Raw genomic sequence first — 14,763 nt, 5'->3', positions numbered from 1 at the left:
CTGACAGTGTGTCTGTGCAGTGCTGGTGGTGTGTCTGACGCTTGTGCAGTGCTGGCGGTGTGTCTGATGCTTGTGCAGTGATGCTGGTGTGTCTGACGCTTGTGCAGTGCTGGCGGTGTGTGTGTGATGCTTGTGCAGTGCTGGTGGTGTGTCTGACGCTCGTGTAGTGCTGGCGGTGTGTCTGAAGCTTGTGCAGTGCTGGCGGTGTGTCTGACGCTTGTGCAGTGCTGGCGGTGTGTCTGCCACTTGTACCGTTCTGGCGGTGTGTCTGTGCAGTGCTGGTGGTGTGTCTGACACCTGTACCGTGCTGGCGATGTGTCTGTGCAGTGATGCTGGTGTGTCTGACGCTTGTGCAGTGCTGGCGGTGTGTCTGACGCTTGTGCAGTGCTGGCGGTGTGTCTGACACTTGTGCAGTGCTGGCGGTGTGTCTGACGCTTGTGCAGTGCTGGCAGTGTGTCTGACGCTTGTGCGGTGCTGGTGGTGTGTCTGACGCTTGTGAAGTGCTGGCGGTGTGTCTGACTCTTGGCAGTGCTGGCGGTGTGTCTGATGCTTGTGCAGTGCTGGCGGTGTGTCTGACGCTTGTGCAGTGCTGGCGGTGTGTCTGACGCTTGTGCAGTGCTGGCGGTGTCTCTGACGCTTGTGCAGTGCTGGCGGTGTGTCTGACGCTTGTGCAGTGCTGGCGGTGTGTCTGTGCAGTGCTGGTGGTGTGTCTAACACTTGTACCGTGCTGGCAGTGTGTCTGTGCAGTGCTGGCGGTGTGTCTGACGCTTGTGCAGTGCTGGCGGTGTGTCTGACGCTTTTGCAGTGCTGGCGGTGTGTCTGACGCTTGTACCGTGCTGGCAGTGTGTCTGTGCAGTGCTGGCGGTGTGTCTGACGCTTGTGCAGTGCTGGCGGTGTGTCTGATGCTTGTGCAGTGATGCTGGTGTGTCTGACGCTTGTGCAGTGCTGGCGGTGTGTGTCTGACGCTTGTGCAGTGCTGGTGGTGTGTCTGACGCTTGTGCAGTGCTGGCGGTGTGTGTGTGATGCTTGTGCAGTGCTGGTGGTGTGTCTGACGCTTGTGCAGTGCTGGCGGTGTGTCTGACGCTCGTGTAGTGCTGGCGGTGTGTCTGACGCTTGTGCAGTGCTGGCGGTGTGTGTGTGATGCTTGTGCAGTGCTGGTGGTGTGTCTGACGCTTGTGCAGTGCTGGCGGTGTGTCTGACGCTCGTGTAGTGCTGGCGGTGTGTCTGACGCTTGTGCAGTGCTGGCGGTGTGTCTGACGCTTGTGCAGTGCTGGCGGTGTGTCTGCCACTTGTACCGTTCTGGCGATGTGTCTGTGCAGTGCTGGCGGTGTGTCTGAGGCTTGTGCAGTGATCCTGGTGTGTCTGACGCTTGTGCAGTGCTGGCGGTGTGTCTGACACTTGTGCAGTGCTGGCGGTGTGTCTGACGCTTGTGCAGTGCTGGCGGTGTGTCTGATGCTTGTGCAGTGCTGGTGATGTGTCTGACGCTTGTGCAGTGCTGGCGGTGTGTCTGACGCTTGTGCACTGCTGGCGGTGTGTCTGACACTTGTGCAGTGCTGGCGGTGTGTCTGACGCTTGTGCAGTGCTGGCGGTGTGTCTGATGCTTGTGCAGTGCTGGCGGTGTGTCTGACGCTTGTGCAGTGCTGGCGGTGTGTGTGATGCTTGTGCAGTGCTGGCGGTGTGTCTGACGCTTGTGCAGTGCTGGTGGTGTGTGTGTGATGCTTGTGCAGTGCTGGCGGTGTGTCTGACGCTTGTGCAGTGCTGGCGGTGTGTCTGACGCTTGTGCAGTGCTGGCGGTGTGTCTGACGCTTGTGCAGTGCTGGGAGTGTGTCGGACGCTTGTGCAGGGCTGGCGGTGTGTCTGACGCTTGTGCAGTGCTGGCGGTGTGTCGGACGCTTGTGCAGGGCTGGCGGTGTGTCTGACGCTTGTGCAGTGCTGGCGGTGTGTCGGATGCTTGTGCAGTGCTGGTGGTGTGTCTGATGCTTGTGCAGTGCTGGCGGTGTGTCTGACGCTTGTGCAGGGCTGGCGGTGTGTCTGATGCTTGTGCAGGGCTGGCGGTGTGTCTGCCACTTGTACCATTCTGGCGGTGTGTCTGACGCTTGTGCAGTGCTGGTGGTGTGTCTGGCGCTTGTGCAGTGCTGGTGGTGTGTCTGTTGCTTGTGCAGTGCTGGCCGTGTGTCTGACGCTTGTGCAGTGCTGGTGGTGTGTCTGGCGCTTGTGCAGTGCTGGCGGTGTGTCTGTTGCTTGTGCAGTGCTGGCCGTGTGTCTGACGCTTGTGCAGTGCTGGCAGTGTGCCTGTGCAGTGCTGGTGGTGTGTCTGACGCTTGTGCAGTGCTGGTGGTGTGTCTGATGCTTGTGCAGTGCTGGCGGTGTGTGTGTGTGTGTGTGATGCTTGTGCAGTGCTGGCGGTGTGTCTGACGCTTGTGCAGTGCTGGCGGTGTGTCTGACGCTTGTGCAGTGCTGGCGGTGTGTCTGTTGCTTGTGCAGTGCTGGCCGTGTGTCTGACGCTTGTGCAGTGCTGGCAGTGTGCCTGTGCAGTGCTGGTGGTGTGTCTGACGCTTGTGCAGTGCTGGCGGTGTGTCGGACGCTTGTGCAGTGCTGGCGGTGTGTCTGACGCTTGTGCAGTGCTGGCGGTGTGTCTGACGCTTGTGCAGTGCTGGCGGTGTGTCTGACGCTTGTGCAGTGCTGGCGGTGTGTCTGACGCTTTTGCAGGGCTGGCGGTGTGTCGGACGCTTGTGCAGTGCTGACGGTGTGTCTGACGCTTGTGCAGTGCTGGCGGTGTGTCTGACGCTTGTGCAGTGCTGGCGGTGTGTCTGACGCTTGTGCAGTGCTGGCGGTGTGTCTGACGCTTGTGCAGTGCTGGCGGTGTGTCTGACGCTTGTGCAGGGCTAGCGGTGTGTCTGACGCTTGTGCAGTGCTGGTGGTGTGTCTGACGCTTGGTCTGTGGACCAGACTATCTGTCTATACTTCAACCTGCAGACTGGTCATCTGCTGATCTTAGACGTCTGTCTATAAACTGCTCGCCCTAAGTTTATCATCTCTTCTATACACACAGTGCGGAAAACACAATTTTGTTTTATATGATAAACTGGGGTGGAAAGTAACTTTTGGACTCCAAACAGTTTTGGGCTGTATTTACGTTAGGTATTTTTTATGACAAGAAAGGCTAGAAAGTTCCTGACATGGACAGAGGTGGCAGCAGAGAGCACTGTGTCAGACTGGAGAGAATACACCACTTCCTGCAGGACATAAAGCAGCTGATTAGTACTGGAAGACGTTTAAGATTTTTAAATAAATGTAAATTACAAATCTGTATAATTTTCTGAAACCAGTTGATTTGAAAGAAAAAGATTTTTGCCGGAGTGCCCCTTTAATCACACGTGAAATAACTATTTTATTTACAAATACACATTAATAAACTCCATAAGTTATGTGTAAGATATATCGAGAAATGACAGTAGATGTTAGAATATTGCGCCTAATCAGTATATAAATCAGTATATAAATGATTCTTCAGTAACTCCCTCCCCAGTCCATAATAACTTTATAAATGAATACAAGCAGTCCTAGCCGGGTTTGGTTGTAACATTATAGTTGGCAGCCGTGTCCTGATAATATCCAGACACGTCCACAGCCCTGTATACATGGCCACTGGATTTATGGCGTCTTTTTTGTACCAGTGATCATCTCAGAGCGTTAGAATAGAATTACGCTTTTATGATCCCCATTGTGCCAACAGATGGGAAAACAGGTCACCAGCGCCAAAGTATGTGCTAATAATTCCAAAATATCTGGTTGGAATAGATACTATAAACAGGTGGAACCCCGCACTAGAGCCCGGAGTTACTACGGAAGAAGCAGAGGATGTTCCTTCCCGGATTGCTGAGAAATCTTTTCACCATAGTTCACAATGATGCAAAAATTACTGAATCCAGAGGAAATTCTATTGTCTATAATAATTCTATTGTCATTTGTATCAAGAACATTGGTCTCCCCCGTGGTGTGACTGTACACATTGTCCCATCCCTCCTGTCTATGTCTATGGTTATAGAGCAGCGCAGCATCTCCAGCCCACCAAGGAATCCTAATGTCCTGCTATATCTCTAAAGAATACTTCTTGTATTGGTGGTGAAACAGACTACAATGTGCTGGGCTGATGTATAGTATGAGTATAGTGCTGGATAACATATGGAGGGAGAAGAGGTTAAGGATTCCTTGGCTTTGCAAGGAATTGTAAGAAACACCAGCAGCACAGCAAGGAAGGGGTTAACACTGTGGTTCGGCTGCTGCTCATGATGAGAATTATGACAAACCTGCAGACTAAAGAATAAGGAAGGCCCTGAGCTTTATTGGTGGTCAGAGATGGGAGGAAAGCCTTGATTTACCTTGTAGGACCTATGTGGATCACCATTAGCAGACTGACAGCTCGGGCGTTCTTACACTCGCTTCCTCCCCGCCGCCTCATCACTGTTGTTCACCCCATGAAAATGCTTCATCCTTAAATGCAGAAGAACTTCTAGCTCGTCCTTTCTGTACAATACATCAGCAGGAGGCGTGCAAGAGAGACGTGCAAGAGAGACGTGCAAGAGAGACGTGCAAGAGAGGCGTGCAAGAGAGGCGTGCAAGAGCGGAGCGTAAAAGTACAGTGCAACAGTGGAGTGTAAGAGAGGTGTGCATGAATGGAGCACAAGAGCGGCAGGAAATGTAATTACATACATAATCTGATAGTAATTAGGGAGAGATTTATTAAGTGTACGCCAGTCTTAAATAAAGCCCCGCCCCCAATTACCTGGATGGATTTACTATAAGCCATCGGGACCTGCGGCTGCTCCCCGGAGCAGGTGTAGACCTCTGCATAGGATAAAGGGGTTGTCCAGCAAAAATCTTTTTCTTTCAAATCAACGGATATCAGAAAGTTATATAGATTTGTAATTTACTTCTATTAAAAAATCTCCAGTCTTCCCGTACTTATTAGCTGTTGTATGTCCTGCAGGAAATGATGTATTCTCAGTCTGACACAGTGCTCTCTGCTGCCACCTCTGGCCGAGACAGGAACTGTGCAGAGCAGGGGAGGTTTTCTTCATAAAACTGAGACGGAGTTCCTGTCTTGGCCAGAGATGTCAGCAGAGAGCACTGTGTCAGACTGAAAATAAAACAACATTTCCTGCAGGACATACAGCAGCTAATAAGTACGGGAAGACTTGAGTTTTTTTAATAGACGTAAATAACAAATCTCTATAACTTTATAATATCAGTTAATTTGAAAGAAAAATATTTTTGCTGGAGTCCCCCTTTAATGCATGACGAATAAGGAGCGGAGGAGGAGGAGGCCCCATGTCTGCCCTTCAGGTGAGCGGGGCTTACAGCTGGGTACGACACAGAACCCGGAGGACTCTGCACCCATTCTGTAGCGTGTGCCACAAGATCAGGAGCGTCATGTGATCAGGAGCGTCATGTGATCAGGAGAGTCATGTGATCAGGAGAGTCATGTGATCAGGAACCTCATGTGATCAGGAGAGTCATGTGATCAGGAGTGTCATGTGATCAGGAGAGTCAGTCACATGTATGTGACAGAGCTCAGCAGTGACACCTGTGGTGGTTACAGGTACTGACTAGAGATGAGCGACCTGACTCCCGCTGTCTGCCGGCTCCGTGCAGCGGGTGGATACATCGTAAGGAACGCCTGGAAAACTGGGATACAGACTATGGCATAGATTTCACCTTTCATTTTCCAAAGAGTCTGTGAGAAATGAGAGGTGGAATCTGATTGGTTGCCGGGGGCGACAGAGCCAGTCTCACTTTACACCATGTCTGATAAATCTCCCCCACAGTTTTTTTAATTATTTTTTTTTTCTAGGATGTTCTGTTTTATTTCTATCATTTTCAGCATAGGGGACAATATAGCAAATGTCAGTGTGAAAGTGATAGAGCTGATGCTGCTGTGCTGGACTCTCTGTCGCCCCCCGGCTGCTGGGCTGGACTCTCTGTCTCCCCCCGCCTGCTGGGCTGGACTCTCTGTCGCCCCCCGGCTGCTGGGCTGGACTCTCTGTTGCCCTCCGGATGCTGGGCTGGACTCTCTGTTGCCCTCCGGATGCTGGGCTGGACGCTCTGTCTCCCTCCGGATGCTGGGCTGGACTCTCTGTTGCCCTCCGGATGCTGGGCTGGACTCTCTGTTGCCCGCGGGCTGCTGGGCTGGACTCTCTGTTGCCCTCCGGATGCTGGGCTGGACTCTCTGTTGCCCGCGGGCTGCTGGGCTGGACTCTCTGTTGCCCTCCGGATGCTGGGCTGGACTTTCTGTTGCCCGCCGGCTGCTGGGCTGGACTCTCTGTCTCCCCCCGGCTGCTGGGCTGGACTCTCTGTCTCCCTCCGGATGCTGGGCTGGACTCTCTGTCTCCCTCCGGATGCTGGGCTGGACTCTCTGTTGCCCGCGGGCTGCTGGGCTGGACTCTCTGTTGCCCTCCGGATGCTGGGCTGGACTCTCTGTTGCCCTCCGGATGCTGGGCTGGACTCTCTGTTGCCCTCCGGATGCTGGGCTGGACTCTCTGTTGCCCTCCGGATGCTGGGCTGGACGCTCTGTCTCCCTCCGGATGCTGGGCTGGACTCTCTGTTGCCCTCCGGATGCTGGGCTGGACTCTCTGTTGCCCGCGGGCTGCTGGGCTGGACTCTCTGTTGCCCTCCGGATGCTGGGCTGGACTCTCTGTTGCCCTCCGGATGCTGGGCTGGACTTTCTGTTGCCCGCCGGCTGCTGGGCTGGACTCTCTGTCTCCCTCCGGATGCTGGGCTGGACTCTCTGTCTCCCCCCGGCTGCTGGGCTGGACTCTCTGTCTCCCTCCGGATGCTGGGCTGGACTCTCTGTCTCCCTCCGGATGCTGGGCTGGACTCTCTGTCTCCCTCCGGATGCTGTGCTGGACTCTCTGTTGCCCTCCGGATGCTGGGCTGGACTCTCTGTTGCCCACCGGCTGCTGGGCTGGACTCTCTGTTGCCCCCCGGATGCTGGGCTGGACTCTCTGTTGCCCTCCGGATGCTGGGCTGGACTCTCTGTTGCCCTCCTGGCTTCTGGGCCGGACTCTCTGGCGCCCCCTGGCTGCTGTGCTGGACTCTCTGTGGCCCCCTGGTTGCTGGGCTGCACTGTCTGTCCCCCTGCTGGCTTCTGGGCTGGACTCTCTGTTGCCCTCCTGGCTTCTGGGCCGGACTCCCCCCATACCTACTGTATACTGTATACCTAGTGTATATAGTCACATATATAACACCTATAATTATAAGCTTACATATATATATCTTACCGGCAGCCTTTTCAGCTCTGTGTGGGCAGCTTAATACAAATAACTTACAAAAGGCCTGAGCTCTAGTATATAGAGTATATACAGAGTACAGTATTTATACAGGTTATTACCTGCTGTTTCTATTATATTTCTATTTAATGAACGTTGTTTTAAATAAGTGCCAGCAGTATGTATCTAAGCAGTATGTATCTAAGCAGTATGAATCTAAGTGGTATTTATCTAAGCAGTATGTATCTAATCGGTATGTATCTAAGTGGTATTTATCTAAGCAGCATGTATCTAATCGGTATGTATCTAAGTGGTATTTATCTAAGCAGCATGTATCTAATGCTGCGTTTACACAGAGAGATTTATCTGACAGATCTTTGAAGCCAAAACCAGGAACAGATTATAAACAGGGATCAGGTCATAAAGGAAAGACTGGGATCTATCCTCTTTTCAAATCCTTTCCTGGCTTTGTCTTCCAAAATCTGTCAGATAAATCTGCCTGTGTAAACGCACCATAAGTGGTATTTATCTAAGCGGCATTTATCTTAGCAGTATGTATCTAAGCGGTATTTATCTACGGGGTATGTATCTAAGCTGTATGTATCTTGCGTGAAGCTTTACATTGTGGACAATATCAGTTTTCTGGCCACATGTTATTATTGATAAATACAGAATACACCGCGTCTTGGCGTTACTCCAGAATAAGGTTTTCTTGTGGGTTTTTTTTCGTGAACTGAGACACTAAATTTACCATAATTTGAAAATATTGAAGGGATTCTTCTTTATGTTTCTTTATGGCGTTATGGGTGATGCAGGTGGCAAAAAGTAACAAACATTTGGGGCAAATGCAACATTTTGGCCTCTGAGCGTCTCAGGCCAGAGATGGGGAGGAATGGCGGGTGCAGAGAGGGCAGAAGCTCCACCCACTTATGTCTCCGAGTACGTAAATCCAGCAGGCCCGCATGCTGGCGGGTGTGACCAATGTATCAGACGGTCTTGATAAATCCCCAAAAATGCTTTTTACTGGTTATTTCTGGCAAATACCTTGGTGAAAATAAGTATCTGATCCGCTGCTGATTTTGCACGTTCTCCACCTACACAGAATGGAGAGGAGGGTGATATTTTTCAGAATCTATAGAACATTCCAGATAATCACATTGTCGGATCTAAAGCACAAACAACGAGTGGGCAACACAAATAGGTCAAAGAAATAAGAAAAGTATAAAAAGGTGCACAAAAGCCTCAAGGTCCAATGTTGTCCACATATAACAGAAAAAGGACGTGTCGGGGCGGCACTCAACATATACACGAAACAATCATATAAACACACCGGGATACGTACAAGTCTAAAAACAATTAAAACCACAAACAAAACCACATGGGGGAAACACACAGTACAGAAGAACCCCCAGGACTCCAAATCTAATCCCTAAAGAATAAACTGAGATGGAGATATATAAACCTTACTGCACGAACAAGTCCTATATAAATGCATAGTGCCAAATATACATGTGCCAAGAACAAAGCAAATATGATGCAGTAAGGGGGAATCTGGTGTCACCCCATGAAGGGCGAATACCACAGAGTCAGAGAATGCTTTATAAATAATTAATTTGCATTTTATTACATGAAATAAGGATTTGATCACCGACCATGAAGAATTCTACCTCACAGAGAGCTGTCAGTGTCTCTATAAGAAGCTCCTCCCCCTCCGCCCTCATTACCTGGATTACCTGCACCTGTTTCATCTCGTTCCCTGTATAGTAATCACCTGTCCAAACACTCCTCACACTCCAACCTCTCCACGGCCAAGACTAAAGAGCTGTCTAAGGACACCAGGGACAATACTGTAGACCTGCCCAAGGCTGGGATGGGCTACAGGACAATAGGCAAGCAGCCTGGTGAGAAGGCAACAACTATTGGCACAATTATTAGAAAATGGAAGAAACACAAGATGGCTCTCACTCTTCCTCAGCCTAGGGCTACATGTAAGATCTCCCTTCACACGGTATGGATGACCCTGAAAAAGCTCAGGAATCAGCCCAGAACTACATGGGAGGACATGGTCACTGAGATGAGGAGAGCTGGGACCGCAGTCCCATAGATTACTGTCAGTAACACTACACCGCCATGTATTATAATCCTGCAGGACACACAAGGTCCCCCTGCTCACACCAGCACATGCCCAGGCCCGTTCACCAACAACCATCTGGATGATCCAGAGGAGACATGGGAGAAGGTCGTGTGGTCAGATGAGGCCAAAATAGAACTTTTTGCCATCAACTCCACTTGCCGTGTTTGGAGGAAGAAGAAAGATGAGTCCAACCCCAAGAACACAACAGTGATGTATGGGGGCGTGCATGGTGACATCATACGTGGGGGCTTTTCTGCAAAGGGGACAGGATGACTGCACCGGAAGGGAGGATGGATGGATAGAAGGGATGATGATGGGTCCATGTATCACCAGATACAACACCCTCCTTCCCTCAGTAAGAGCAGAGAAGATGGCCGGGTCTTCCAGCTGACAATGACCCAAAAAAGGATCAAAACGGATGCTTTTTTTTCTCTTGTGTTTACCATCCTCTCCATTCCTGGTATAATGTACCTGCACTTACACTCAGCTATACATGCTGCTGCTATAATGTGCCTGCACTTACACTCAGCTATACACACTGCTGCTATAATGTGCCTGCACTTACACTCAGCTATACACACTGCTGCTACAATGTGCCTGCACTTACACTCAGCTATACATGCTGCTGCTATAATGTGCCTGCACTTACACTCAGCTATACACACTGCTGCTATAATGTGCCTGCACTTAAACTCAGCTATACACACTGCTGCTATAATGTGCCTACACTTACACTCAGCTATACACACTGCTGCTATAATATGCCTGCACCTACACTCAGCTATACATACTGCTGCTATAATGTGCCTGCACTTACACTCACCTATACACACTGCTGCTAAAATGTGCCTGCACTAACACTCAGCTATACACACTGCTGCTATAATGTGACTGCACTTACACTCAGCTATACACACTGCTGCTATAATGTGCCTGCACTTACACTCAGCTATACACACTGCTGCTATAATGTGCCTGCACTTAAACTCAGATACACACACTGCTGCTATAATGTGCCTGCACTCACACTCAGCAATTCAAACTGTTAAGTTTCTGTCTCTGTCCTCCTGCACAGCTCTCTGATTCTCACTTCCTGATTGGTCCATGCTAAACACACACCGCTTCCCCATTGCTGTCATGTGACCACACAGACCTCTGACAGCAGCCCTGCTTCTCTATTCTAGCCTGTTGTACTACGCTACTGCATTATGGGGATCTGCAGTTCCATCCTGTATCTACAAACTGCTGCTGTGTTATCAGGGTTATACAGTTACTATACATTATACACCACATGCTGCTATACTGTACAGTAACTTATATATCACATATACAGCTGCTGTGTTATCAGGGTTATGCAGTTTCTATACATTATACACCACATGCTGCTATACTGTACAGTAACTTATATATCACATATCCAGCTGCTGTGTTATCAGGGTTATACAGTTACTATACATTATATACCACATGCTGATTGCTATACTGTACAGTAACTTATATATCAGATATCCAGCTGCTGTGTTATCAGGGTTATACAGTTACTATACATTATATACCACATGCTGCTGTACTGTACAGTAACTTATATATCACATATCCAGCTGCTGCAGTGTTATCAGGGTTATACAGTTACTATACATTATACACCATATGCTGCTATACTGTACAGTAACTTATATATCACATATCCAGCTGCTCTGTTATCAGGGTTATACAGTTACTATACATTATACTCCACATGCTGATTGTTATACTGTACAGTAACTTATATATCACATATCCAGCTGCTGTGTTATCAGGGTTATACAGTTACTATACATTATACACCACATGCTGCTATACCGTACAGTAACTTATATATCACATATCCAGCTGCTGTGTTATCAGGGTTATACAGTTACTATACATTATATACCATATGCTGATTGCTATACTGTACAGTAACTTATATATCACATATCCAGCTGCTGTGTTATCAGGGTTATAGTTACTATACATTATACACCACATGCTGCTATACTGTACAGTAACTTATATATCACATATCCAGCTGCTGCTGTGTTATCAGGGTTATACAGTTACTATACATTATACACCACATGCTGCTATACTGTACAGTAACTTATATATCACATATCCAGCTGCTGTGTTATCAGGGTTATACAATTACTATACATTATATACCACATGCTGCTATACTGTACAGTAACATATATCACATATCCAGCTGCTGTGTTATCAGGGTTATACAGTTACTATACATTATACACCACATGCTGCTATACTGTACAGTAACTTATATATCACATATCCAGCTGCTGCTGTGTTATCAGGGTTATACAGTTACTATACATTATATACCACATGCTGCTATACTGTACAGTAACTTATATATCACATATCCAGCTGCTGTGTTATCAGGGTTATACAGTTACTATACATTATACTCCACATGCTGCTATACTGTACAGTAACTTATATATCACATATCCAGCTGCTGTGTTATCAGGGTTATACAGTTACTATACATTATATACCACATGCTGCTATACTGTACAGTAACTTATATATCACATATCCAGCTGCTGTGTTATCAGGGTTATACAGTTACTATACATTATATACCACATGCTGCTATACTGTACAGTAACTTATATATCACATATCCATCTGCAGTGTTATCAGGGTTATACAGTTACTATACATTATACACCACATGCTGATTGCTATACTGTACAGTAACTTATATATCACATATCCAGCTGCTGTGTTATCAGGGTTATACAGTTACTATACATTATATACCACATGCTGCTATACTGTACAGTAACTTATATATCACATATCCAGCTGCTGCAGTGTTATCAGGGTTATACAGTTATTATACATTATATACCACATGCTGATTGCTATACTGTACAGTAACTTATAATATCACATCTCCAGCTGCTTCTCATTGTTTTTATTTGTTCTACATGTTATTCAGAATAAAAAATTATTTGTCTGCAGATCAGTGATTTCTTATGGGAAAATTTGCTTGGTATAAGAGTGGATTTGGATTACAAGCGCCGTCCCGGAACGGATTATGCTCGTAATCCAAAGCACCACTGTATATAACTGTTAGTGTATACCTTGCCTCCATATTGCGGTCAGTTCTTATATATAATAGACTCCAGTATAGCGGGTGTTTTCCCTCGGCCGTGCTGATTCTGATAACTTTGCTTTCTACTTTTGCCAGGAACCCAGATGGTGACGTCAGTCCGTGGTGTTACATCGCGGAGCACGAGGATGGCGTCTACTGGAAGTATTGTGACATTCCCACCTGCAGAAGTAAGATTGGACTCTAATTCCATGTTTTCTATGACATTTGGGAATCCTTTTTGTTCTGTTATTTTATATTATATTATATTATACAAGTGTTCTCCTAAACTTCGATCACACATAACACTAACACACCGCCATGACATCACTGGAGCGAGTTAATAGTAGAAAGATCAGCGTTATATAATAGTACGCCACCATGTGACATGGGGGGCAACGTAACGTGGGGAGGGGGGGCGACATGATGTGGGGTCATCTATTTCTGCTGTAACTCGCCCTCACCGTCCTGTCATAGGTGCAGCGTATCAGTCACCCCCCAGCCCTTCCACACACCAAGGATACACAACTCACTGCCGCCACATATCGACTATTGACTAGTCAAAGGGTTAAACAGTATAAAAGGCTCCGGAATGTTTAGAGCTTACATACTCTAACTGTATTTATGTTTTAAAGGGGCACTCTAGAGAAAAATCAGCTGGTGTCAGAGTTCTATAGATCAGTATATGACTTCTATTCTGCAGCTCCAGTGCAGTCGGCTGTATGCGGCATTAGTCGCGCTGACCATTTACTTTGGTTTTTATGTTTTACATTTTGGAGAAGTGTCTGTTGTTTGGTGGGTGCGAGGCTGCTACACTGATCTATTATGTACGTGTGTCTGAAAGGCTCAACTTCTGTCTGTCACCCGACTATGACTTCTAAGCATGGCAGCAAGAGAAAGAGGCCACTTAGACACTTTAACCCCAGCATAGCCCATTGTGGTGCACCGGGGGTATCATTACTGTGGACGAACCAGAACAATACAGAACGCAATATTAGTAAACCTACAATATGTAATATGTAGTAAACCTACAACGCAACACAGATGTGGTCTAATTCAATTGCATTGGCGTGGCTATCCCATAAGTCCATCCTTTAGGGTCCCTTCATCCTTAGCTGGTTTGGAAGCTGAGAAGCTTAATATTAGAGATAACTTCCAAACCGCCCCTTACTGAACTGCTAAAACAGCTAAACAATTGCAGGTATTCAGCTGTTTTGGTGCGCTAATACTTACCTGTCTGTGCTCCCCCAGTGTCCTCGGTCTCTGGTCACCGTTCAGCCAATCACAGGTCACAAAGCTCTGCCATCTTAGTCAGTGATTGCCTGAATGGGCTGGAGACACCGGAGACACCAAGCAGAACACTGGGGGAGTGCGGACAAGTGAGCATACCATATATTTTGGGGTTTTTTTGTGCAGCCGCCATTTTTATTTAACAAATTTAAAAACCAAGCTTGCCAAAAAAATTCACTTTGTTAACAAAACAAATTTTTGCAAACTTTGTGACTCCAGATTCTCTCATCCCTGCTTAATATGTTACGGCATCTTACAGTTTCCATAGGATTCCGTTTTCTGGTAAGTATAGAGGAGCTGGAAAGGAATCGGTAGCTGCAGAATTTGTTTCGTTCATTTTCTTCACGTCTCTGGAACCGTATAAACTGTGTATTTAGTATAATAAAGAACACAACAATGCCCCTGCCTCTGGTTTGGTGACACTCATCTTCTCCTGAACCCTGATATATATATATATATATATATATATATATATATATATATATATATATATAGCCGGCCCTGCATGGTCACCTCTTTATTCTAACACAGTGTACATCTGCCACATTGTAGCCGGCGGCATGTTCTATAACTCTGACTACTTTGTATTCATTATCAGCCTATGGAGCAGTTTATATATTCCGCCCAGGTCCGAACATTTACAGAACGTGCAGCAGGTGTCCGGAACAATTCACCCCTCTAGTTAAGCATTGATCCCGCCGAGGCTACACTGGTGCCAATCAAATTTTTACAATATTTCTGCCTCTTCACTTCTATATAATACTGAAATAATTGTTAGGTGATTATTACAACAATCAGAAGGTATTTTGTCCCAGTATTATTGTTATTTGCCCTATGGGAATCTTACAGTATTATCGTGATAAGTATTGTATTAAGTATCAATATACGTTGGGGAACACTATTGTTATCAGTCACTAGATTGGACACTTACA

At 47.3% G+C, this 14,763-nt stretch overlaps 1 protein-coding gene across 2 annotated transcripts in view; it reads left to right on the top strand.

Moving 5' to 3' along the window:
* KREMEN1 (kringle containing transmembrane protein 1) overlaps positions 1-14,763 on the top strand; it is a 136,364-nt gene that overhangs the window by 58,422 nt on the left and 63,179 nt on the right. The window contains exons 1-2 of one of the 2 annotated variants that reach the window (XM_069963963.1): positions 5,592-5,602; positions 12,641-12,732. In XM_069963963.1, the coding sequence (XP_069820064.1) occupies position 12,732 (1 nt within the window). In that variant the 5' untranslated portion in view covers positions 5,592-5,602; positions 12,641-12,731. Of the gene's footprint in view, positions 1-5,591; positions 5,603-12,640; positions 12,733-14,763 lie in introns of those variants that run through there. The other variant, XM_069963962.1, reaches the window with a different exon arrangement.

The sequence above is a fragment of the Dendropsophus ebraccatus genome, chromosome 3 (genome assembly GCF_027789765.1).
Source record: "Dendropsophus ebraccatus isolate aDenEbr1 chromosome 3, aDenEbr1.pat, whole genome shotgun sequence".
NCBI lineage: Eukaryota > Metazoa > Chordata > Amphibia > Anura > Hylidae > Dendropsophus > Dendropsophus ebraccatus.
The sequence above is the reverse complement of the archived record's forward strand: the minus strand, read 5'-3'. Positions and strand labels throughout refer to the sequence as shown.